Source organism: Nicotiana tabacum, chromosome 12 (assembly GCF_000715075.1).
Source record: "Nicotiana tabacum cultivar K326 chromosome 12, ASM71507v2, whole genome shotgun sequence".
Classification (NCBI taxonomy): domain Eukaryota; kingdom Viridiplantae; phylum Streptophyta; class Magnoliopsida; order Solanales; family Solanaceae; genus Nicotiana; species Nicotiana tabacum.
In genome coordinates, this window is record NC_134091.1 from 131,198,716 (window position 1) to 131,225,539 (window position 26,824).

The 26,824-nt window shown below is 33.9% G+C and overlaps 3 protein-coding genes across 16 annotated transcripts; 2 read left to right on the plus strand and 1 right to left on the minus strand.

Annotated features, from left to right (window-relative positions):
- The first annotated feature begins 341 nt into the window (after window positions 1-341).
- LOC107778478 (plant cysteine oxidase 4) lies at window positions 342-8,708 on the plus strand. 3 transcript variants are annotated; one of them, XM_016598739.2, is made up of 6 exons: window positions 342-525; window positions 1,609-1,938; window positions 6,798-6,943; window positions 7,067-7,214; window positions 8,097-8,303; window positions 8,389-8,708. In XM_016598739.2, exons 2-6 carry the CDS (start codon window positions 1,839-1,841, stop codon window positions 8,505-8,507), a joined length of 720 nt encoding a protein of 239 aa, XP_016454225.1. In that variant the 5' UTR covers window positions 342-525; window positions 1,609-1,838; the 3' UTR covers window positions 8,508-8,708. The 3 variants fall into 3 exon arrangements, with proteins under 3 accessions (XP_016454225.1, XP_016454224.1, XP_016454226.1); XM_016598738.2 differs by having other exon boundaries at window positions 1,612-1,938; XM_016598740.2 differs by lacking the exons at window positions 342-525; window positions 1,609-1,938 and adding an exon at window positions 1,961-3,000.
- Window positions 8,709-9,472: 764 nt separating this feature from the next.
- LOC107778479 (uncharacterized) lies at window positions 9,473-14,419 on the minus strand. 6 transcript variants are annotated; one of them, XM_075227121.1, is made up of 4 exons: window positions 14,262-14,419; window positions 14,074-14,121; window positions 10,002-11,849; window positions 9,473-9,767 (listed from the first exon to the last, which is right to left on the minus strand). In XM_075227121.1, the coding sequence occupies exon 3, from the start codon at window positions 11,823-11,825 to the stop codon at window positions 10,011-10,013; it is 1,815 nt and encodes a 604-aa protein (XP_075083222.1). In that variant the 5' UTR covers window positions 11,826-11,849; window positions 14,074-14,121; window positions 14,262-14,419; the 3' UTR covers window positions 9,473-9,767; window positions 10,002-10,010. The 6 variants fall into 6 exon arrangements, with proteins under 6 accessions (XP_075083222.1, XP_016454228.2, XP_016454229.2 ...); XM_016598742.2 differs by having other exon boundaries at window positions 9,473-11,849; XM_016598743.2 differs by having other exon boundaries at window positions 9,473-11,849; window positions 14,074-14,118; window positions 14,262-14,416.
- Window positions 14,420-20,140: 5,721 nt separating this feature from the next.
- LOC107778481 (uncharacterized) lies at window positions 20,141-24,483 on the plus strand. Of its 7 annotated transcripts, none has more exons than XR_012697518.1 (6): window positions 20,141-21,318; window positions 21,412-21,650; window positions 21,727-22,053; window positions 22,135-22,251; window positions 22,365-22,792; window positions 24,247-24,483. XR_012697518.1 is itself a non-coding variant. In XM_016598748.2 (4 exons), exons 1-4 carry the CDS (start codon window positions 20,937-20,939, stop codon window positions 21,982-21,984), a joined length of 720 nt encoding a protein of 239 aa, XP_016454234.1. In that variant the 5' UTR covers window positions 20,141-20,936; the 3' UTR covers window positions 21,985-22,054. The 7 variants fall into 7 exon arrangements, 2 of the variants coding, with proteins under 2 accessions (XP_016454234.1, XP_016454232.1); XR_001646389.2 differs by having other exon boundaries at window positions 21,727-21,802; window positions 21,962-22,053; window positions 22,135-22,792; XR_012697519.1 differs by having other exon boundaries at window positions 20,141-20,800; window positions 20,977-21,318; window positions 22,135-22,792.
- Window positions 24,484-26,824: the final 2,341 nt, after the last annotated feature.

Here is a 26,824-nt window from a genome sequence, read left to right on the forward strand (position 1 = left end):
TAAATAGTAGGAAATTAATTAAATAATTATTCTTAAATAGTAGAAAAAACAATTAAATTATTGTTTTATCGGATGTGAACTTTATTTTAAAAGGTTAAAAAAAACGAACGATATTTTGTTAAGACCGTTCGTGTTTTTAATATAGTATATTATAGATTAATGAGAGTTAGTCAATACAGTAACTCTTGCTAACCTAAAAAAGATGTTTACACTATTATACACCCACAAATCAATCTATTCTATAGTAATTGCAAATGCTAATCCATTCAATTTTCCAAGATAATAATATTATACTACTACTAACAAATAGAAAGAGAAATAAAAAGACAAAAATGATATTCATGTGACTTACAAGCAAAATTTAGGGCAATAATTCCAGGTGGTCAATCAGAGCAAGCGCCATAGCCCATAACTCCAACAAAATCCAAATCTCCAAAACCTTCAAAGGGCTCAGAGAAAACGCAATCGTTCTCTCTCCCTTTCTCCTCTTACCTCCGCGCGATCTCTCTGTATTTCATCTTCAAGGTATGATTTTCTCCGCTTTTGATTCCCTGTTTCCACTAACAATCGTTACTGCAATTTCATTTTCTTCACGCGATAATTATTACAAGCTCCGCATAAATAGATTTTTTCAAAGCATAAGGTAAATAAGTAAAATAGACGGCTATAGTGAAAACAGTCCTAGATCAATCTTCTGAAAATGAGGCGTAATTGATTGTATGCAGAGTTTAAGTTATATACATCGTCATTCAGGTCACTTTTACATGTTGTAGTAGGTAATCTGTCTTATTTTTCAGGATTACAAATCCCACTTTTTATGGAGACTTAACTGTAAATATCCTTTAGGTGACATGATAAGGTTATATTTATGTGTTTCGTTCTTTTTTACAACTATATAATAATATCCTCGTTTCGTTTCCGGTTCATTAATTGCTGAATGAGTATTTTTTTTTCTTCCATTGAGTTCTTCAATTGACACATCACTTCTGTTTGGGAATTTCTTCCTAGTTCCTATAGTACTCAATTTCAGAGCTACTTCAATTTCTTTTTATTCTTTTCTAGTTTTCAGTTGTTTGATAATTTGCTAATAAAAGTATATTACTAAATAATCCCATCATAATTTAATCCCCGTATTATATAATCCCCACATTATAATCAGAGTGACCTGCTCACAAACCAAACGGCCCCTTGGGGCTTTTGGCGGTTTTAAAAGTCAGGTTACTTAAAAGCTAATTAGTGCTAAGCGTCTATAGTAAGTATTATTGGTAACTAGAAAAACAAGGTAAGTAACCTCTTACCATATAAACTACATTGATACTGCAAATAGTTTAACATTGTTAGGCTATATAATTTTAATCCATTTACAAGTATGGATTTTTAACTAGTGAAGTTAGCATGGAATATCAGCTTTACATGAACTTGTTTTTTTATTGGAAATGGAATGTTGGGTTTGTCAAAAATATTTTGCTATTAATAGGGCTTCAAGCTCTATTTTTGGTAATTTAGTTTGGTATTTAATTAGTTTCTTCTCAAGTTCAAAATACAATGTTGAAATTTTTGTGGTTTTCTGCAGCGCTGAGTTTAACGGTCTTTTTGTTGTCTGTTTAGTAGGTGGCAATGATAATAGATAGCTGGATCTGTTAAGCACCACGTGGATACATGATCATCGGCTTTGTTTGCATTCGAAGTCCAGCCTGTGCCTGATTGTTTGCGTGAAGGGTCTTCTGAGAAATAGAGGACCCTTCAGACAGTATTTTTTGGGTTAGCTTCAAGTTGTTAGCTATAAGATAAGTTCGGTTGCATAGGCGGTCAGGGTAAAGGTGGTCACTTCGATAAACATGCCAGCTGTACAAAAGCTTTATAATGCCTGTATAGCATCACTTTCTCCTGATGGACCCATATCAGAAGATGCTCTTGAGAAAGTTCGTTCTCTCTTAGGCAGGTGTTCTGAATTTTAGTCTCTTTTTTTAATTTTGCTTGAATGTTGGCCACATGTATAGATTTCAATCAGCCACGCGGTTTAGTTGATTCATTTGTGTTTTCTTCTGTTTACTCTATTTATTTCTACATGTTGGTGAAGGTTGTTTGGGGGTTCTGTAGTATAACTTTTGATATGGAAATGTTTATTTATTTATTTATTTTTTGCGACGAAATGTATTGCATTGACATCTGGAGAATGCATAATAGTACAAAAATTGATCCTTTTTTTTAATTTTTTTTTTAGGTCCTTATCTTTTGTTTAGGATTTGGAGTACAATTATGTATCATTTCTATATTTGAGTAGAATCTCTTACTTTTGCACTAAATAGATGTAGCACGTTTCTCTTTGAAAACATTTGTAAATGATTATTCTTATGCCATTTTGAGGTTGGGCATGGACACTAATTTTCTGTCGGTCTTCCTCAAATTGATAAATCCGGTGTTTGTTGGTAGTAATACATTAGAAAATATGGGGTTTTAGCTACTGTCTGCAGCCTGGGCAAATGGGGAAATATAGTATCAGGCAAAGGACAAAAAATTATTGTCTTGTTGCGCTTAGGGTGTAAATATGCTTGTATAAACTAGTCCCCTCTAAACAAAACTTGTTGGAGAACAAATTCAAAGAAAATGAAATATTATGCTAGTTGTACTATGCCTACAGAAGATGAGTGCAGCATTGCCGAGCAAATGATATGTTTAGCCCTCTTTCATTAATAATGGGTTTATCTATCTTTTTTTTCTTTTCAAGCAAACTAACATGACCTGTTGAATCCTATGAGTATTCAAAACATTTTTCATGCTCGAGCTCTCTGCTGCCGCCACATAGTATTGTGAAGGAAATATCTTTATCCCGAGACTAATAACTTTGATATTATCATTTTCATATTTAAGATCTCCACTTCCCTTTTACAACGTAGGAGGGTGAGGGGCCTTCTTCCTAAAAAGCCTTTCCAACTGCCTCTGCGCCTTTTGAGCTAAGGAGTTGTATGATGTTCACTTTAGCACTGTTTGAGCTTGAAGGTTCTTGTCTGTTGAAAATAATGTTTGCTCCTTGCCTCTTGAAAAGTTTCTTGCTCTCCCACCCCCTTTTATTGGATATGAGAATAATTTTATTGAAGTTGTGGGGAGAAACCACTATCCTTCCGTTGTTCATAGCATCGGGGCTTATTTTCTGGTTTTGTCATTGCATTTTAACTATTTTCTAGTTCTTATGGTGCTATTATTATTTCTTTGGCTTCTGTTTGATGGTACTAATATATTGTCCCTTCCCTTCTCTTCTCGTCTTTTCCGTCTTCTTGAGCCGAGGGTCTTTCAGAAACAGCCTCTCCACTCCTTCGGGGTAGGGGTAAGGTTTGCGTACACACTACCCTCCCCAGACCCCTGGGTCGTTGTTGTTGTTGTGGGGAGAAACCTCGTATACAAGAAGTATACGAAAAATCTCCCACCCCCTTCAAAATCTTTCCCAATCTCTTCCAGTTTCTGTGATCGTACTACGTATATTTCATGGTCAATTATGCCTTTCAATTTTATACCTTAAGTGTCTGCATTTAGTTTAGCGCATGATATTTCAATGTCATTCCAACTTCCTTATTGTTGATTAGTTAAACACGGAGATTTAAATGGAAGTCTGATTCTTTTACGACTTGATTAGGAAACTGTGGAGATTAAATGAAATTCTGATTCTTATACGAATTTGCACGGGCATCTTTGAGGCTCTACTTTTTGGAGATTTGTGTCTTAAAATGGGAAATTAATTGAGTTTAAAGGATTTTTGTGTGGACTGGGCTGGTTGATGATTTAGAGAAAAGAAAGAAACATAGGGCTATTTGGGCACTGAAATATGATGACTATGAGCAGGTCCTTCTAAAATTTATACTCTCTTTTTTCTTTCATATTCGAGAAATCCCCGAGTTCCAATGGCTCACGGTTTGAAACTCGGTGGATAATTGAGTCGCCCCTCTACCCTTCTTTACTCAAGTACAAGGCTTTTGTTTGTGGCAAGGTTCGAACCTATGAAATGCGCCCAATCCACACATCCCATGCTCTAACTACTAGACCAAAGCCCTGGTGGCCTTTTAAAATTTATTCTCCAAGTTTATTGTTATTCTAGAATGGAGGTGCTTACAAATAATTATAAAGCCAAGTTACTCTCGTTAAACACTAAAATTAAGGTCGCAAAACTTTTTGAATGATAGTTTAAATAATTAAAACAGTGGAAAATTTCTCCCACTGAACTCATTATGCATCAGATTTAGGGATAAGGTTGCATTTCTACAAATGCTTACAAGTCTCTGCAGATTTTCTTCAAATCGCTTTTTTGTTCAAGAAAATGTCACCAATGTTTCTAGATTTTATAGCACTAGCTAAAGAAGAAATTGGGTGTTGCTGATTGAGGTTTGAAAAGAAAAAGAAATCAAATTTGGGTTTATGATGTAGAGATGTGGAAGTGTGTATGTGGGATCCGCAATGAGATTTGGACTATTGAGAGCTTGAGAGGAGGATGTTCTATGATTATACTAAAGATCATTGAAACAAAAGCCTGAGGATCCTTTAGGTTTTATGTGAGAAACTACTAGGGGAGTGATCTTGACTGCTGAAAATCTCCGAAAGAGGGGAATTACACTTGTTAGTTGGTGCTACATGTGTAAAAGCTCAGGAGTAGAAGTTGATCACCTTATGTTGCATTGCCCTGTGTCCTCAGCTTTGTGGAGGGCAATCCTGAATCTCTTTGGTGTCCAATGGGTGATGCCAAGCACTGTAAAGGAAATGTTATATAGCTGGGGCGGTTTTCGTAGAAGAAGAAAGCAAAAGGCGTGGAAATTCGCTCCGTTAGCTCTCATGTGGGTAGTATGGGGGGAGAGAAATAGGAGAGCTTTTGAGGACATTGAGTCTCCTTTTTCACATCTTAAGAATAGTCTTTTATCTTTGATCGCTTTTTGGTGCACTCACTTAGCCCCTACTTGTATAGAAGATTGGGCGTCTTTTGTAGATAATCATGTTACTGATGTAAATTCTCTACGTCTTTGGTATACTTTGTGTACACGGGAGTTCTCTCTCTTTTGATTAATACAATTTACCTTATCAAAAAAAAAAATGTGAGAAACTACTAGCTAGTTGCTATCAGAATGACAATGACTAGTATGACGCTTGCTTGTCAAATATTTTCTAACAGATTTTCTTTCATAAGAGGCAAGAAAGTATTTTGGTAACAATAGGCATACATGATTGCTGTAGGATTTCATATGGATTGCTTGTGCATCTCCAAGTCACCTTACAATTTGTGGGCTCTTAGTTGGTTAGAGAACAAACTACATATAGTTCTATGGTTGGAATTATAAGATTTGTGAGTACAGGGAGGACTTCTAATTATTGTTAGTGCAATGTGGAAGAAAGGCAAAAAGTAACTCGAGTACGACAATGTTATTAAAGAAATTGAATTTAGTTCACCAAAATTACATGAGGTATGTCGGGTGGGTGGGAAATGGAGCTGAGATTCTTAAGGAAACTTAATGAGGTGGATGCATTATGATATGATCGAATGATCATAGGGACTCCAAAATGTTGTTGGAGAGGATTGGTCTGTTCCTGTATCAGAGTGATGGAGTTGGCTAAAATGATACACAATTAGATCAGACCTATGTGGAATCATGCATGTTTACCAAGTGTGATATGTGTGTGATATCTAGTTTTAGCAAGTTTTTAAAACTCTGTTCCAACTCATTTAACACTGGTACAATGAGGCCAATGAAGGGTCTGGTTGATTAGGATAATCTGAAGAAACTTCCGAAGATGAATGTCCAGCTCCTACAATTGAATCATATAGTTTGTTTTATGGATAAGTATTGATCAGATTGTTTATTAGATATCCTGCTTAGCAACAATGTCAGGTGGATAACATCCCTTTAAGCTCTCTTCGATGTCAACAGTCTCTTACTGCAAAGAACTCATGGATGTTATAGCGCACATGAGATAGAAAAATCAACACATACATTTTTAGCAACTGAAGCACAAATGAAGAACCAAATACTTGCGGCCGACACCAAAAAGTCCAGTAGCCCTATTTCATTTCTCCTTTGTGTGAAAGAAGGAAAAGTAACAATTTTAAAACTTAAATTAGTCTATAAATGTATTCCATCTCTTATTTATCATGAAGTTACTAATTTTGTAAGCTGTCATTGATGTCATGCAACTCCTGGGAGGTTGTATAGGAGCTCTTTTTTCTTTTCTGTGATGGTGTTGGTTGGGTGTTAGATTGGTGCTGAGAAGGTAGAGATGAAAAGGTCTCAGCTCTCCGTATGAAGCTGCTATGCTAGTTGGAAGGTGATTGAAGGAACAAAGCTGTTTTTCTGGATCTATTAGTTAAGTTATATAGAGAAAATAAGGAAGTTGGGATTGGGGAGTAGTGTTAAGAAATGAAGGGATTAAGGTCCATGATGCTGTATAAAACTTTTCCTTTTCTGTAAGGATGCTAAATTTAGGAAGTAAATGTCCTCCTCCTCCAATCTGCAACCTGAGCCAAGTCAATTTGGTTTGATGCGGGTTTCATGAAGAATCTGTTCATTCCTGAAGCATTTTAATGTATTATCATTCTTTTGTCAGATATCGCATAGAATTGCAAAATTCGCAGTTTTAAGTAATTTTTTTGGAGACTTAATTCCTTAGTTTCTATATTCTCATGTGTATGACTACTATCCGTTGAGACTATGAGGTGCAGTGTCAGATATTTGTTGAATCCTTTGCCTGATACCCCAGATTTATATTGCTCTATTCTTGAAATTCTCATGTAATTGGTATGTCGGCTGTTCATTTTGTTTCAGACAAAATCAAGCCTTCTGATGTAGGTCTTGAGCAGGAGGCACAACTTGTCAGGAGTTGGAAAGGTACCATGCGCGAGCATAATGGGGGTCTACGATCGATCCTGCCAATCAAATACCTGCACATACATGAATGTGAGAGCTTCACTGTAAGTGTTGCCGTACTTTTAGATTTTTTTTATTTATTCCATTAGATTGATGATGTTGTGCTATAAGGAGAGATATGAAAACTGCATAATTGAGATCCGCTAGCCTGTTGAATGTTCTTACAGATGGGAATATTCTGCATGCCACCTTCTTCAATCATTCCTCTACATAACCACCCGGGGATGACCGTTTTAAGTAAGCTTATATATGGTTCCTTACATGTGAAAGCCTATGATTGGATCGATAGTCCGGGGCCTTCAGTTCTACCCGAAGGTATGTGCTATTTGAAGTGGATGTTTTGCACGAAAGATTTTTAGGACTTTCTTGATGGAGATGATATGCTCTTTTTTGAAATATCATTTCATTGCAGAAGGTGGAGTTGTCTTATGTGATGTTCTGATGTTCGGTTAATTTGAAGTTACATTTGGATTTATTCTCTGGAATTTGATTAGTTGGCAGGCATTCTTTTCTCTATTTCGCTTGGACTTGGCGTTCTTTGACTGACCTTTCTTTCTTACTACTCCAATTGGCAATAGATTGTGTTTCAGTGTGTTTAAGATACTTAAAAAACATTTTGTTTTTGGTGGTTTCGTTTTGGCCCGGTGATGCTCTATATCATGAATTCGATAACAAAAGGTCCTTGTAAAAAGACTAGGGTAGTAATGGTTCTTTAATAAGAGTTATTGGTTCTTTTTATAGTAAATGTCGTATTCGAGGGTTTAATTCACATCCTGTGCGGAATTTGTATTTCATTGCACAAATGATCACAGTTAAGTTCAGTAGACTAGCACGGCCAAGGGTTCTCTTCGCGTATCTTGCAGAATTTTGTATCTCAATAGTTTTGCACAAAGGTGAACTGTGTGGTTGCACTGCATGTAACTAAATTGCTTATGGAATATTAATTCCTGGACAAATGGTGACTGTTAATATCTGTCTCACAGAAAGGAAAAACGAACAAGTTGAATTTCCTTTAGACTCAGTACTCAAGTCTAGAGTCTTGGAACTATAATTTATTAACGGAGAGAGCTGGCCATGTCATTTGGCTGGAAGGAGTTTCTTCTCTGGAACTGATTGGGGTCAATTGTCATGCAAAATCTTGATCTTAGGTTATGCTGGCATTTACTATGTTCGGTACCTGTTTTAAATGGTTTTCAGGTACAAGATCAGCTAAGCTTTTTAAAGATTGTGAGATGACTGCTCCATGCGGGACAACTACTCTGTATCCAACGAATGGAGGCAATATTCATTGTTTCAAAGCTATAACCCCTTGTGCTATTTTTGATATCCTTTCTCCACCTTACTCTTCCGATGATGGACGTCATTGCACTTATTTCCGAAGGTCTCCTCGAGGAGATCTATCAGGTAATAACTCTGGTGCCAACTTTTTTATGAATATGAACATGCAACTGTATTACAAATCTTACTTTAAATGCTTTACATCGTTAAGGTGAGCTCGAGGTGGATGGGAAGATATTCTCAGAGGTGACTTGGTTGGAAGAGTTTCAACCTCCTGATGACTTTGTTATTCGTCGAGGGCAATACAAGGGTCGTGTTATCAAACCTTAGGATGGTTCATTTTTGGTTTTATCAATCATTTTTTTAATGCAGTGAGTAGTTAATTTGGGATGAGGTGAATTTATAGTATGTCTCAACAATGTGAAAATAATAACCGGTGTTCTCTATAGAATAGGGCATTTCTGATGTACATATCAATATACCGTAACATTATTTTACTGATCTCGCATTAAATTATTGCTTTTAAACTGATAATCAGACAATTGGGAAACCTCACTTTTCAGCACAGCAAAGTTTGGTTTAGTTTTAATTCTGGTGAAAGAGTTGTTGTGTTGTTCTTGTATTAGTGATGTCGAGCAAATACTCTGAAATTTAGTTCGTAGGTATGAAGTCGTTTTGTTGCTCTCTCACAGCATTTGGCGCATGGATATTAGTAATACGTGGATTTATACAATTAAATTGACAAATTAACACTTTACAATGTGAAAACATCAAAACCAAACATTTTTGACAGTTTTTTTGCGTTATTAAGTTTTGCATTACTTGTTTGTATATCAAAGGAACACATTTTAAATACTAAAATACATCAAAACCAATAGAGCAGATTTGACCTGTGTTTTGGTTCCTAAAGCTAGGTAATGCTTTCTCTTCCTTTTTTTCTTGCATTAAGAAATCCCCTGAAATTATCAACTAACTGACTATAAGAGTCGAAGGCTAATGGTACTTGCTTATATCTCATTTCAAGAATCACTGGATTACAAAGCTAGCTCTTCAGGGTTAAAGCAAACAAATATCTAGAGCTAGTTGGCACACGGTTCGAAACTCAGTGGATAATGAGTCGGATTATCTACTCCTCCACTTAAATGATAGGTTTTTGTCCAATACCGATACATTTACCTCTCATTCGGAAACAGGAAATTTCCTTCAATTATGCAATTGTGAAGTAGACTACTTCTTCGTCGCTCCATCACATAAACAAGAAACTATAATTATAGGTTGTGACTTCTCTACAAAATCTCTCAACCCATGCAAGGGATTAAGTTGAACTTCTATCTCAAGATTACCTGTACTGTACAACAGAACTCTTATTCCATCGTGTAATTACAGGATATGAGTTGGCAGTTACAAGCCCTTTATAACTTGAGAAAGGAAGTGTAAAATCTATAGAGCAAACTATAAATTATTGTTCACCTTCACCCCCATTGTACTATTTGATTTGCACAAGAAAGCATGGGAAACAATCAAAGGACTACAGAAATGCGTTAACATCTTCCACTGAGCTTCTTGTATATGTATCAAGGCCCTGAGTTCCTGATAGATTGGTGAAATTCCAAGAACAGAAATTAAGAAAAAGAGAACACGCTTAGATAATCAGCGTCTCTACCTGCACAAGGTAAGGGTGAGGTTGCGTACACACAACCCTCCCTAGACCCCTATTTGGGGGATTACACTGGGTTCGTTGTTGTTTTAGAACACACTTAGATAATATATCAGATGAAGAGAAGAATACATAAACTTATACATTGGAAGAAATAGAGAATTTACCTCAGAATTTCACAAGTGCTGTTGCTTCTTTGTCATTTTAACAATTGTTTCCCACTTGGGATCGCTAGATAGTGGCTTACAAGACTGGTTATTAGTATTTATTCCTGTCCCGATATAGGACTGTGAAGGTGCATTCTTTGTGGATAACGAAGGCAAAGTGCGGCAAAGCCATGAATCTGATGGAGATTTTGGTAAAGGTGGTGGAACAAGAAACTCCGGGTGCACTTTGCATGAATTTTCCACCTTTTCTCTTCTTAAAATTGGCTTTCTGTTTTTTTCTCTAACGTCAATCTCAGGCTTTGTTAAGGTCATTGCCTCTTGGCAACAGTCTTGAGCTTGACCGGTAGCTGTCAATGCTTTCGTCTCCCTTCCATTGCTCAAATTTTCCGCTGAATGTGGTGGACTGAAGTCAACTCTCCTTTGAAGATATGACTTTAATGAGGACTTCTCGGACGAATCAAGTGAAGAATCTACAAATGGTTTTTGTTTTATTATCCTTTCAAGTATCTCAACGTCCTCGTGTTGTAAGTTAGATGGTTTTCTATCCGGAGAACATGATATCTTAGCTACAGATTCCATTTTATGCACAATATCTATGTACAGAGTTTTCTCTACAACAGGAGTTGACAGATCTACTTCCCTGCTATTGTTCTGATCAAACAATAATTCTTGAAAACTTTGGCAGGTATTTTTCTGCAAGCCCAAGCACTCGACCTCGCGATTATTTGCTTCTGTAGTACTTCCAAGGATTGCTTTATTCTCATAAGGATCATTAGCATAAGTTGAATTGATCTCATTCTCTGTTCCGCTACAAGAAGCAGTAGACGAGGATGCAGTTCGCGTTCTACTGACAGGAGACACGGGTACTCGAGTTCTAACACTCATTCCAGGTACAGGATTCAGAAGACTAAACGAACTTTTCAAGCAAAAACGAGGCAACAGTCCACAAACTTTATTAGCTAAATTTCCATTATCATAACAGTCATCATCACTTTCTTCTTCTTCATTATCATGAGCTTGGGAATGATAAAGTGTAAAACTAGGTCCGTAGCGCAATTGAGGCCGTCTATCCCCATTTAATACCGTCTTTATCTGTCTTGATTGATCCCGAACAGGTGGTTGCTTCTTGCGAACATAGTAAGGTGTCTCCGAAGTCTTGTCTGAAGCCATGGCCTTAGCTGCTGGTAGAAACCGGCCCATCATCAAATCCTTAGCCCGTGGATCCGTTAAAGACGTTCTAAATGGTTTTGCATTCGGCTCATCATATCCACTTAAGCCACTTACATTACAATTTAGGAAGGATGATTCAGTTCTTGAAAGTGTATCCCGGGCATCCAAATATGTTTCATCACCATCCTCTGATTCAATATTTTCCTTATCCTCCGTCATTTCTTTTGAGCTGTCAAAACTCTCAATCTTCTTTATATTTTCATCCAGATAGTCGCAACTCGGCTTTGCATTTAGAATATTTCCTGTTTGAATCTTTGTACTTTCGAGAACTTTTTCAAAATCCTGGTTATCTCTCAACTTCCACCCAGGGGGAAGCTTTGGGATAGTAGGAGGATTTTCGGTGAAACAAGTTTGTGGTCCGCGCTCATCCTTAGGTCTTCCGGGGCTATCTTCCCAGAGGAAAGGTACCGTTCCCGGCTTCCCCACTAGGCCCGACTTCAGTTCTGATTTGAAATGAGGAGGATGTGTCATAGCACGAAAAGAATTGTCAATTGTCTTTTTCTCATCTCTCTGGGAAATCATTGCCGGAGAGATTCGTCTAACTGAGAGAAGAGGTTGATTAAACTTCAATTGCTTGTCTTCCATGTGATTCATTATCAACTTAAGACCGCCTTATTTCTGCATGTACAACCATCAAACTGTAACAATTTTTTTTATGCATGACAATAAAAAGAATGATGACAGAGTAATAATGTAACATGCACCAGTTACTCGCTTTCAAATTGATGTTAGTCCTCAGAGCTGTACATAATGAAATAGTAGAACTAATTTTCTAACACTTCCATTTCTTCTCAAGAACTGACAATTAGTTAAATTGGTTACATGTCTTGAAAGCAATCGTTGTAAATGCATACAGGATCACATAAATGGTTCAAACTAAAACACACTGTAGATCCATAGAGGTATATTCAGAGCAATTCCATTGGCCATTGACAGATACATTTGGAAGGGGAGCCTTGGTGTAACTGGTAAAGTTGCTTCCATGTGACCAGGAGGTCACGGGTTCGAGCCGTGGAAACAGCCTCTTGCATAAATGCAGGGTAAGGCGGCGTACAATAGATTCTTGTGGTCCAGCCCTTACTCGGACCCCGGACATAGCGGGAGCTTAGTGCACCCGACTGCCCTTACTGACAGATACATTTTACAAAGCCTAACTATACAATATTGAGGACCTAATTCCTTCAATCAATAAACTAATGCCTCGATCTAAAAAACTTCTAATTTGTAAACACCTTCCCTCGAAACCCCCTACCAAGAGTGTTGCAGTGGCCTTTACCTAAATTGCTTCCTTTCTGACTCAAAAAACTCTTTCAATCTGTTGGTTGGAAGGGTGCTATACTTGACTTGTCGCCTAAATTCCAAATTATTTAGGATCAACTATATGAATCCATTGTATTCTTTTCACTCTAATCATGTCCATTTCATTCTAATACTACATAATTTTTCTCTTATTTCATGTTAGCATATAACTACACTAGCATACAGACCTTTAACCAGAATAAACCAACAATAGCAACAACAAAAAACTCAGTGTATTCCCACAAGTGGGGTATGGGGAGGGTAAGGTGTATGCAAATCTTACCCCTACCCTGGGAGGGCAGAGAGGTTGTTTCCACTAGACCCTCGGCTAAAGAAAAGATGAAAAGAAGCAGTGGCAACAAGCGATAACAACAACTAGATATTAAGAAGATCGAAGCGAAAGATAGCAATCATACAATAGGTAGTGACAACAATCTAGGAAATAAAAGATACTATATTAACACTAAAATCACCGGTACGGGAAAGAAAACCAACTCCATACTTCGTGTTCATTGAATCAAGATACTTAATAATTCAAATAGCCCTTTGGAATCTACATTTTTAACAACCAATATATTTTCATTTAATGGCTAACCGACCTCTCCAAACTCCAATCAATTTCTAAGCACATCATAACTCAAATAAGAACATAAACGAATGAAACATGACCATTTGTTTGAGTTTTTTTTTAGCATAATGTGATTTTGCAAACTCGGTTTTGAGTTTTTCCAAAATATGTTTGTTTGAATTTCAACAACAACTATTATGCCTCAATCCCAAGTAGGTCGGAGTTGGATTTGTTTAAACCTTTTTTTGAAAAAAAAGTTACCTTTGGACGAAGATTCTCAAACTCAATTTGTCAAATCTTTCAAAAACTCAAGAATTGAGTTTGCACATTTTCATTTTTTTTTGATTTTCCACCTGGTATCCGCTACACATATTGGAGCCCGACTAAATCCGAATTCGCGCGGGAAGTCCCACATTGGGGTATAAAGTGCTTCCTAACAAAGGTGATTTCATACTTAGGACTCGAACCCGAAACCTCTGGTCAAGGATGAAGGAGTACTTAACACTCCACCATAAGCTTGATGGTCAAATAAAGTTACTCCTAACTTTTTCCGCAAAAACCACTCAAAAAAACAGAGTTGCTTTGCAGCAAAAACTGAATTTTTTTTTTGCAAACTTCATTTTTGGAACTTCTCAAACAAACAGAGGTGCTCAAGTTTTTAAAAATAAGATTTAAAAGCCCCCCCCCCCCCCCCCAAAAAAAAAAAAAAAAAAACCATGATTGTTGGAAAAGATTGAAACCTGAAGAATTCTTGAAATTCAGTTACTTAAGCCCAGGAAAAAAATGAAAATTTTGGCATCTACTAGGAGCAGTGATAGGCATATCAATCCAGCAGGAAATCCTCTTACAAAAACTGAACCCCAAGATATCAAAACAAGGAAAAGACTGATAGCTGCACATAAAAAACAACACATGCAAGGGCCAAAATTAAAAAAAAAAATCAAAAATTGAGAACTGGTTAAAAATATAGAATACCTCTAACAATTGGATGATGATTTTTTTTCTTGAAAATGCTTCTTCCTGCTGAATAATTGCACAAAAGTGTCATGTATACATATCTATTAGAGGGGAAAAAACAAGAAGAAAGAATATCAAAACGTGAAAAATGAGCTAAGAGAGAGAGAGAAGCAGAGAAAGACAAGAGAGGTGAGCTAAGAATATACCAGTAAAACACCCTGTTACATAAAGTTTTTAGATTCTCCAATAGAACAAGTTAAAGAGCTTTGTATCAATGGAAATATCCAATTTGTTTTGTTAAAATCTTGCAGTTAAGTAAGGAAGAATCAGTGCGGTTTTTGACATGCATTTACTTCAGTTATATACATTTGACTTTGTCTTCTGATCACATGTTATATATCATGTGATAGCATTTATTTAGAGGTCGTTTGGTTCATGAAATAAAGAAAAATATTCCGGGTTAGAATGTGGGATTATTTAAGGGGTATTATTACTTTTAGCCCGCGTAAGAAATTATTTATATTTGGTAGTCGAAATTTTTTATAAAATTTATATAATTTTTGTATATAAGATATAGAATGTGTATATATATATATACAAAAAAAAATATACAAATTATATATATATATATATATTTTGACTATTATTTTTACAGTAGCTATACAATGTCATTTTTCCATTATTTTATTTAATCTCGTGTTTGTTCGAATTTCAGTTTTTGTTATAAACAATTTCAGGATGAATTATATCAAAATTTTGAAATTATTTTTATACCACATTCAATGTGAGTAAATAATCTCAGAATTAGCTATCCCAGAATAAATAATCAAATGACATAAATATACTTCTCCATAACTCTTTTTGCATAGTCCTTTTAAGAAAATCAACATTAAAATTTATAATACTAATAGTTATTCTACTTTATCTATTGTGAAATTGAACCCATATTTTATATTATATACTGTATATCTCATTTTAATCTATTGAACCAAATTTCTATTTAAAAATATATATCTACTAACTAATCATATTTTATTTAACTCACCTATTATAATTCACATATTATAATTCTAGTATAACTTGCTTCTTAACCAAATGATCCCTTAAGGGAAAAGATTTAAATTTACTTTGCATATTATATGGAATTACTCAACTCTATCCGTCACTAACAAGTAGTCTCGTATTTATTCTTGTTATTAACTGAGTTTCAACGTAAAATGGGTAAATTAAAAGGGTGTAATTTCAACCCTTAACTTCTACTTTTGTTTGAAAAAACCCTTAAGCTGGAGCTCCATTCAGGGTCAAGAGTGAAAAAAAGAATATTACACAATGATGAGGTAATACTATTTAATTAAGAATAAAATTGATCAATTTTTTAGACCCACGTATTGGATTGCACTGAATTTATTATTGTAATAAAATTTATCAATTTTAAATAGTATAAGGGCAATTTTTATTATTTTCCTTTTTAAAAAGAGGATGGGGTGGGGGAAGAAGGCCCTCCCAAATGTCATCATAGTCATTATTAGTCAATAAGTCATAGACATGCATCATTTTTGGGAAGATATTTTATTTTCTAATTCATCAATTTGCCCATTGAATCATTGATGTCTAATTATAAATGTGTTATTCTTGGTTTTTGGACACTACCCTTTTTGCAAAAAAAAAAGGCCATCTTTTGGCCTCTATAAAGGGTAAAAGAATTGAATGATTAGCTTATCTCACGTTAATTTCAACATCTCTTTAGTTTTTTTTTGAATTGGAATGATTGAAGCAATTTATAAGATTTGGCACAATGATACCTTAATACGTTTTATTAATTATGGTGGGGACTGTCGGCGATTAAAGCATATATTAGCCACAATAATTAAAATCTGTCCAATCTTTGAATAATTTTATTGTTTAACTTATTTTCGTTTACACAACGGATAGTGAAAGTTTCTTGAATTTTGTGGTCATTTCATTTATAAGGTTAAGTTATTAGAGATGATAAATTTTTATTTACTCAATTATATGTTAACATTGTCTTCTTATTGAGTGAGTTTCATTTTTAATTTTTATATAGGCTGAGCATGTCATTTGCCAAAAAAGAAAAAGGAAAAACCCCAAAATAACTTATGTTTTGAATAATTATGCAAATCATTGTTGGTTTTTTGAAATAAATACTCTATCTGCTCCAGTTTATATGAACCTATTTCATTTTTAGTATGTTCCAAAAACAATGACCTATTTATAAATTTAAAAATAATTTAGTTTAAACTTTAAATTCTACGATTAACGAGAAGCTTTACTAACTATACAAATACTCTGGCATGTTTACCACTACAAGTTTCAACAGAATTATAGTCATACAAATATTCTGACTTGTTTAGGACCACAAATTCCAAAATTCTTTGTTTTTTTCTTAAATTCCGTGCCCAGTCAAACATATTTACATAAATTGGAACGGAGGGAGTACTCACTTAAAATATATTATTTGCAAGAATTTCATGTTCTGAATGTCAATTTCATGGGAAGGAATAATAATTTCCTCGTAACGAAGAGTTGACAGATAAAGAAAATTGAAGAAATAAAAACAGTTGTGGGCTCCAAAAAAAGGAAGCTTTAGTTTGGTACTTATCAATTGGTCATTTTCTTTTAATTGACAGCTCGAAAATTCGTCCTTCCTTTCCCCCCTTCATATTTGGCCCCTCCTCGATTTTAAATGGAAAATATCTTCCACCTGCCAAAGACGATGACGACAGCAATAACGACGATCCAATAAAATTTTACTAGTAGGGTTTGAAAAAGTAGTGTGTACACAAACTTTACCCCTACCCAAGGGAGTAGGGAAGTTATTTTCGTTAGACCCTCGACCTTTCACCTGCCAAAGGAAAAATCAAAATCATAGCTACGGACAAACTTTTAAAATGTAACTTAAAAAAAAATGAATAGGTTTTAATAAAAAATAATTATTTTCATCGTAAGTGTGATTTATTCGGGTAAAAAAATATGAAAAAAATGAGTACATGTACTTCTTTTATACTGAATATATAGACAATGAAGTAAAAATAAACTGCTTATTTGCTGTTAAGTTTATTAAAGAGGAGGGTAACAACATGAAGAATGTTTAATAACTTAGAAAGATGTGCATAAGGAAATAAAGTCTTTTTTCGTGGTTGATTTAAGTCGTGTACCTTACGAAATATTATAAGAAATTTATTTAGTTTTTCTAATATACTAAATAATATTTATGGAGAAATTCTTTTTGAAATACTAACGAATTTTGTTTCCAATAAGGTTTCGCTAATATAGCATAATATGTTTTTCTGATTAATTTAAAATGAAAGAATCAAAGGCAAAAACATTATTGACACAAAAACACTATATATCTTAAGGAACTAATTAAGTTCTTCGTATTGATGGGATAAAATATTTATAAGTAATTCCAACGATAAATACTAATAATCTAATAAAATAATAATTAATATGCTATTACATATTAATTTGAACGGTAAGTGTAAACAATATTTATACTATTAATATTGCACACGGAAAAGGTCCAAATATGCCCTTGTACTATACGAAATTGAGCACATTTGCCATTCGTTAATACTTTTGCTCAAATATGCCATTACCGTCACATAATTGGTCCATATATGCCTTTAGAGTTACACAATTGACCCATATATGCCCTTTTCGAAACGGAATTCACCTAAACTAATTAGCTCTTTCGTTAATTGTATTAAAGTGTATTACAAACACTATTTCCTTTTTATTAGTACTTTTTTTTACCTTTCTCTTTTCTTTCTTCTTTTTTCTTTTCTTCTCTCTTTTTTTTTTCCTTTTTCTTTCTCCCTTATCCGATTTCCTCCATTACTGATGTCCTCTCCATTTTCGTCACCAATTTCACTTGACAAAACTCATGAATTCTAATTACTAAGAAAATTCTCCCATAATAATATTTCTATAGATCATATGTTTGTCAATTTTTTAATTTTTACTGAACATATATTTAGTTATAAAAAATTTAACAAAGTAAGATTGAAATAATATTTATGTAATAAAAAACTCGAAAAATCCAACAAAATCCAACAATCCAAACCGATATAATTGGTTTGATTTGGTTTTGATAAAAACCGAACCAACCCGTTCCATGTACACCCCTAATTTACATAGTTAATAAAAAAAATATTGAAAATGTCCACCTGAAAAAAGATGAAAAAAGACTAACAACTCAAATTTATAACACTACAACTTGAACTCTAAGTTTTTAATCCTTAAATTATATTTGTGGAAACAATTTAAATATTTTGATCTTTTGAGTATTGTTAAAGGTTGAGATATTTTTATTATTTTAAAGTTTAAACTATAATTTTTGGACAATTTAATTTCGTTTATTTAGAGGGCCAATGAAATTGAAACTTGATTACCTTATGAGAAAATTTTTTTAGTAATTGGAATTCATGAGTTTTGTCAAGTGAAATTGGTGACGAAAATGGAGAAGACATAAGTAATGGAGGAAACGGACAAGGGAGAAAGAAAAAGGAAAAAAAAAAGAGAAGAAAAGAAAAAAGAAGAAAGAAAATAGAAAGGTAAAGAAAAAAAAAACTAATAAAAAGAAAATAGTGTTTGTAATACACTTTAATACAATTAACGAAAGAGCTAATTAGTTTGGGTGAATTTCGTTTCGAAAAAGGCATATATGAGTCAACTGTGTAACTCTAAGGGCATATATGGACCAACTATGTGACGGTAAAAGCATATTTGAGCTAAAATATTAATGAAAGGCAAATATGCTCAATTTCGTATAGTATAAGGATATATTTTGACCTTTGCCCTATTGCGTATAACTTAAACTTATCTGAGGATGAAAGGCTAAGTTTCATTGACATGCCAAATCCTATCTTATATGATTGTGATATTGTCCAAACCTTATGTGACTTCTAACTAATAATCTTTTATGTGTATGACATAACACCAAACAAGCATTAAATGTAGTATAAGACTATTTTTAATCGTAATTATAATGTATTAATAATTATTTGGTCAATAATTTATATTATAATTAGAAACAACAACAACAACAAACCTAATATAATTTCACGAGTAGGGTCTGGAGAAAGTAGTGTGTACGCAAACCTTACCTCTACCTTGAAATTATAATTAGAAAACTAACTTAAAATGATTAAACTAGGAAAGCGAAAATGAATTACTTATAGGCATGTTCAATCTCAAAATAACCACTTATTTCTTTAAACCATATTTTTATTTTATTTAAATCAGTTTTAAATTTTAAATTTCTTGATTATCAAGTGTATGTTTCCAGACAATTGATGCTTTAAAATATTTTCAGATATTTAACTTCTTATTTTTAAAAACCAAATCTTCTAGAACAAAATTCTAATACTCATTGTTTTCAAAAACAAAAAATCAAATCAAACTAATTTTAAAACAAAACATGTATAAATTTCTAATGACACCTAACTTTGTAGGTTGTGGGTTGGTCGACCAACTAGAAAATAGACCTATTGCAGCAGTTATATAGCAACGGTTACGCAAACGTTGCAATAGAATATTTATGGCAACGGTTACAACCGTCACATTATCCTCTCGGACATATTAAGATAGTTAATAGAATTAGCCGTTGCATTACGACAAGAACCATTGCGGTAGATTTATGTGTCGTGACAGTTTCCTAAACCGCTGCAATAGATGCATCTTTGGCAACGGTTCCTGAAAAAAAAGGGCAACTAAGTCGGTTTTGCTTTCCCTCCTTATTTTCCCTATTCATGACGTAGGACAAAACGCCTCGAAGGGAAAACAAAAAGAAAACCTAAATGTCTGACAAATATACAAAAGAGAAAAAGCATAAAATTTTATTGGCATTATAGAAATGTGGCAGAGGATCACTTGGTTGCTTATGGGTTTATTTAAGGATACACCAAATGGATTTTTCATGGGGAAAAACTTTTCTCGAGAAATAATCCACATCTATGCAATGATGATGAAGGTTCCAACATTGATGATGATATTGATGGACTACTTCATGATACTTTTAGAAATGTTGAGGGTGACTTCAGATACGATGAAGGAGTGGGGAGAGAAGGGCCATCTGAAGATGCAAAGAGATTTTTTAAATTAGTGGAGGAAGGAAAACAAGAGTTATATCCGGGGTGTGAGAATTTTTTAAAACTGAGTTTCACCATTCGAAAGAGATTTTTTAAATTAGTGGAGGAAGGAAAACAAGAGTTATATTCGGGGTGTGAGAATTTTTTAAAACTGAGTTTCACCATTCGATTGTACTTATTGAAATGCATTCATGGGTTGAGTAATGTGGATTTTTCAGACTTGTTAGACTTGTTGAAAGAGGCATTTTCATTTTCTCAGCTACCCGAGGCAAAAAATATGATACAAGATTTGGGTCTTAATTTTGAAAAGATACATGCGTGCCCTAATGATTGCATGGTTTTTTTAGAATGAAAATGCGGAGAATGATAATTGCTATGTGTGTGGAACTTCTAGATGGAAGAATGTTGTTGATGGCTTGACTAATACAAGCTCCAAAATCCCTACAAAGGTTCTAAGGTACTTTCCCTTAAAGCCTAGGCTTCAGAGGATATTTATGTGCTCTGAAACAGCTGCAGCTATGAGATGGCATGCTACTGAACGACCCAATGATGGGAATTTAAGACATCCTACTGATGGGGAAGCTTGGAAGGATTTTGATTTGTTGCACAAGGACTTCTCTCGAGATCCTCGTAATGTTAGATTGGGTCTTTCAGACATCCTGCATGACTTTTCTGTTTCAGTTTTAACAAAACTTAAAATACTGCTGAGAAGATCTATAGTTATGATTGTGTTTGCTGCTGCTAGTTTGGCATTTGAGGTCCACCTTTTGGATGATTGGCTCTAACTGTTTTGTTTTTATCATATTGACAGAGTTTCATAGTCACGAGACAAGAAGAATGCCTGAAACAAAAGAAAAAAATAAAAAACTCAACAAGCATTATATTAGTGCTGGAACACTTGCCTCCTTGGCATACCAAAAGAAGTTAGCGCTGACCAGGAAAACAAATGTTCCATGTAGATGTACACGGTCGAGTGAAGAGCACGAGCTTCTGCCAAATTTAGCTGAAGACCATCAGATACTAGCACCACAAAATTCAGGTGTAGTAGCCCGTATACAAACAGAAACAACCACCCCTGCAGCAGAAACATTTGAGGAACAAATTCAATTGAATTCTACAACTGTTGCTGAACAAGAACAACGTGAACTACAAGGCAAGAATTTTCTATAAATACTGGCATTCTTTTTCAATTATAAAGTTGAACAACATGTAATTTTATGGCTATCTATGGTTTGTATTATTGTAGACTCCTCTCCTCAAAAAAGGAAAAGAGGTAAAACAAAGATGCTAAGCGTACATGGAAGGCGTGGGCAAAAATTGATCCTAGTAAATGAGAACAATCAACCTGTTGGTCCTACTAAAGATGTTGTGACAGAATTGGGCAGTTTTCTCGGCATATTGGCAAGGAATGCGACTCTTTTCCCTCTTGATATATTTGATTGGAGGAAAATGGACACAAAAGATGATCTATGGGCATATACCAAGGTTTGAAATTTCCAATTCAATTTTTGGTTGGATATATTTAATATTGTTTGCACTAACCCATTAAAATTATTTGTAGGAGAAATATGATATTCCTGACACTGCAAAAAAATGGACTTTGGATACAATTCAAGCTACTTGGAGAAGACACAATAGTACTTTGAAATTCAACCCAACTAAAGCTTATTACTTACAAATAATGGCATGCCTGCACTTAGATAAAAAAAATAGGATAATGAACTGGACTGTCCGACCTATGGTACAACTTAACTGAACACCTCTTTGTCTGGTCTTGTTGACTCATTTCCTTGCAGAAAATGTCCGAGATCAATATTGAGAATCGAAAAAATTGAAGAATCCACACACGGTTGGCAAAACAAGCTTTGCTGTAATCCGCAATAATTTGGTGTGGCTCTTATTTATCAGTAAATATGATCATGTTGCCATTTTTAAGAATATTTTTGATACCCACTCTTAATATATCCAGGAAAAAGAGAAGAACACTTCCGACCCTTAATCACTTCGAGAATTCTTTGTGGCTACAAGAGCAAGAAAACCTGGAAGGTTATACAAGGACTCTAATGAAGATAGAACTAGTAAAATTGTGCGAATTCTGTCTAATTGCTTTTCTGTTGAGATAAATTATTTGTTCTTATTGACTTTTTATTTACTAGAATTTTTTTTTTTAAAATTGCATTGTATGCTGAAATGGAAAAGAATGAAACACAACAAAGTGAAGATGGTAGCAATTCTGTTAATGCATTTGAAGCCGTTATGGGACCTGAACATCCAGGACGTCTTAGATTGTATGGACGAGGTGTTACAAGAGCTTCTTTGAAAGAAAAAAATGGGACATTTTGAATCCTCTTCAAATGCTACAAACGATCTGGTGAAACAGATGGAAGAGAGGATGATAAGAATGTTTGAGGAACAAAAGGAACAATTTGAGAAACAGAAGGAACAGTACGAGGAACAAAAGAGAATGATGCCGACAAGAATCTTTGAACAGTTTCAGTGTGCAGGAATGCCAATTGATCCTAATATTTTAGCAACCATGTGTGCTCGTTCACCAGGAGAAGCTTCTTTTGCACAACAAGTAGTTATTCAACGAATCAATAGACCATCTTTTGGTAGTAGCAATCAAGGTTAGAACTCTTTTTTGTCTAATCTTCTCAACCTATCTTTTATTTGTGACGAGCTTGCAACTGCTGTATGTTGTATGCTTTATGTTTCACTATTACTTGTAGTTGTTAAATAACACAACAGACTACTCACTGTGTGAAACAAGAACCTAGTTGAGTTCTTACTAGTATCGGCTGTACATGAATCCTTCATTTGTCTTTCCAGAAATGAATTAAAAGCATGGTAAGAAGTAGCATTTTACTAAAATAGTCTATGCGTCATGCAATTTTGTTCAAATATCAGGTAGTTTAGTTATCTAGATCAGTGCAGTTATAAATTTTCTTCTTCGGTAAAAGTTGGTCTATTTAATTCATTAGCTTTATTTGGCGTTTGTCATGTCGTTGGCATTAGCTGCTACAACTCTATTCTTTCCTTAGGTAGATTTAATTTCATGTACACCTTGCTTTATAGCTTCATTTAATATTGCAGTCATTGTAAAATTTTGTACTTTTATTCGTTGATTGGTATAAAATTGCAGTCACCACAAACATGCACAACTTTGGTTTTAGTCACATAAACTTGTCAGCAATTTTACTTCAATATATGGTTTTCAAATCTATTCATGTGGTCATATGGACTCTGAGAAACACACTGATGTTTTATCATGTACACCTACACATAGATTAAGAATTCAAAATCACACTGAAATGTAGGCTACATATTAATTTTTAGGTGGGCAGAACATGTAATAGCTTGATCAGTTTAGTGTAAGATAAATAGAGATAGCCTATTTATAAGCTGACACCCCTTTAATAGAAAATTTTGCATCATCTATGATGGTAAATGAGAGCAATTGCTGCACTCAGTATTCTGATCTACCGTTTTGTGGTATAAAGGTTGACGACATGGGATATATTCCCTGGGAGGCACAAGATGATCCCCTGTTAAAGTAATAGATCATTTGGAATATTAAATATCCTTAAATTGTTCAGTTTTTGGAGGAAGCTGAGTCTCTACTTCCAGAAAAATGAGTTATCAATGACATTTGGTTTATAGTTGATCAGTGTTGAGAATCTTATTTCTCCCAAACACTATACTCCTTGTTTGCAAATGTTCCTATATTGATGTTCCTAAATGTTCCCATATTCAAGATCTGCATTCGGCATAACTGTATAAAACTTTGTGAAGCAGACATGAGCATAAACGGATTGTGTAATTGTTGAAGAGGATGAAGGGTTTGATTTGTTTTTGGCTATCCGTGCACTCTTATTCATTGCTTAGTGTAACATTTTGCACACTTAGACTTCTAATTCTTTTTTATAACTTAGATTTTTCAGTTCCATCTTTTATTGTGTCGTCTAAGTACTTATATTATTTTAACAGTTGTTAATATATAGTACAATAATAGTAGTATTGATAAGGCAATATTTTTCCTTTTTCCTATCCTTGATTATTGTTATTTTTGTTGAATTTATAGGTGAACCAAATGATCAAGGGGGAGATGAAAGCAGTGAAGACCTTACCTAAAAGTATTTGTTGTACAATCTTCAGACAATTTAGGAATGTTTTTATTTTTGAACTATTTTGCAAACTTATATATACCAACTCTTGGATTATTAAATACTATTTATCGTATATTTTGCTTTATAAATGGATAATCGTAGTTGTATATTTTGGATTATGATTTTGTTGATGAATATATTTTCATTTCATCCATTATATATTAATTTCAGTGTATTATATATTTATCCAGTTGCGATAGCGGATCGATAACAACTGCTAATAGCTCCCAGAGTCGTTGTAGTAGTTCCTTATAACGGTTGTGGTAGCTCTTTATAACCGTTGCAGTAGCTTGTAATAACCGTTTCAATAGATAAAACAGTATCAACAAATGTTGTAATGTCTATAGCAACGGTTCTCAGCCGTTGCAATACACATATAGCGACGGTTTCAGACCGTTGCCATAACTCACTACTAATCGCCATAATTGATCATAGTAAAACCGTTGCAATAGAATCTCCTACGGCAACGGTCAGGTAACCGTTGCAAAATCCCTATAGCAACGCTTGGTCCGTTCGTGTATCGCAACGGTTGTGCATCCTATGGCAACGCAATGTGTGGCGTTGCTATAGACCTTTTTTTCTAGTAGTGGTCTCTGAAGAAAGAAAATGGGTTGAGCCTTGTTTGGTTAAGATTGAGTTAACAAACTTTTTAGTGAAAATAGTACTCTGATAATTTCTATTCGTCGACTCTACATGCATGTTCTTTAAATTAGATTCAATACAAAAAACGATTAAAAGAACTGATTAATGTGCTTGGTACGATGAAAAATATTTTTTTTGTAAAAAACTTTATCTTACAATGCAAAACTATTTTAAATGGAATATCAGAGAAAAACATAAGCGAAGATAATTTGTCTTCCCCCTCTTTAAGTTCGGTTGCAAAAAAGTGATTTAGATTTATCTTTATATCAAATACACCCTAAATTCATAAACTTAAATAAATATTGTATGAGATGAAACTGAAAAGAGAAGCGTGAGGTGTGGAGGTTGGTGAACCACTTCTTGTGTACCTCAAAACAGATCTATTATTTTAAGTTTATTGTTCATATAAATAATCTTAAGTTAATATACAATAATAATCAGACTAACATATAATTTTCAAACTAAATATTCTTATATAGTTAACGTAATTGCAGGATCTAGGTAAAAATTACTGAATTCATGTATATCCGTAATAATTGCACAAAACTCGCCCCTGCGCGCCCCCTAATAAACGCCCCTGCGCGCCCCCTAATAAACTTATAATAAGTTAGGTTCGAATTTCATTGCCTTTTTTTCTATTTCCCTATGTGATGTGAAAAAAATTAAAGAAAAAGAAAACCTTTTGCTAGTTGTTTGTTGGAGGTAGAGTCACGTTATTTGCACTCCTCTTCCTTCTCAAATGATAACATATCTCCGTCCTAACCTCACTTATTTCATTTTTAGTTAAAAATTAATTTTAAAAGAGAACACATTAAACATTTTTGACTAGTTAAATAGAAATTGAATAATATATACTTAGGAACATTGTAAAATTAATACAATTAAAAGATTGATATCAAATTTTTTGAGACGTCCCATAATAGAAAATATTGACGCACTTGGAAATACTAATAAATTATGTCTCATTCTATGTTTTTTATTTAAATGATAGCGATATTCAAACAAACTTATTTTATTAATTCATTAAACATCTTTTTACATTACACAAACACAATTAGTGAGTCAACATACACACCAAACTTAGATTAGAAGGACTTGCATTAAATTGTGTAGCTAGAATTCAAATTTGAAACCAAGTTGTTAACCCTACGTCTCAAATCTCAATCAATCAACTATCTCAATATCAAAAATACCAATTCTAAATTAGTTGTAGTCGAATATATAAATCCTATATATTCATTATGTCATACCCTAGTTATTAAAATTAAATCTGTACTAATTCAGTATCATAGACTGCTTGCATTAGGGTATGTTATCTATATCGTACCCCTAGGATGCGGTCATTTTTCAAATTCTGCATAAATATGGGATACTTTGTGCACCGGGTTGTCATCTTTCAGTAATAGTCGCTTTTATCAAAACTTGAGAGAAGTTACACAACTTGTTTGAATGGTTTTTATGTATCATTTCATAATGTATCGTATCGTATTGTATTGTATCGTTTTGATGTATATAATGTTTGGATGGATTGTATTGTTTGTCGTCATTTCATGTTGTCATTCACCAACAATATGAAGAATAAACTTGGAATATTATTTAAAAAAAGAAAGGTACGAGGTAAAATTATTATTTAAAAAGGTAGGGTAAAAGATAAAATAAGATTATTTAATAATAAGGAAGGACAATATGAGAAAAAAAAAAGTAATGACGCAACCACATCAAATCAGTTGATCTATAAAGTGACACTTTTCAGCGTTATGTAACGATGGATTTAACGATACGATACAATAAAATTTAAATAACAATTGAAACAAATATTATATTTTAAGTAACAATACGATACAATACAAC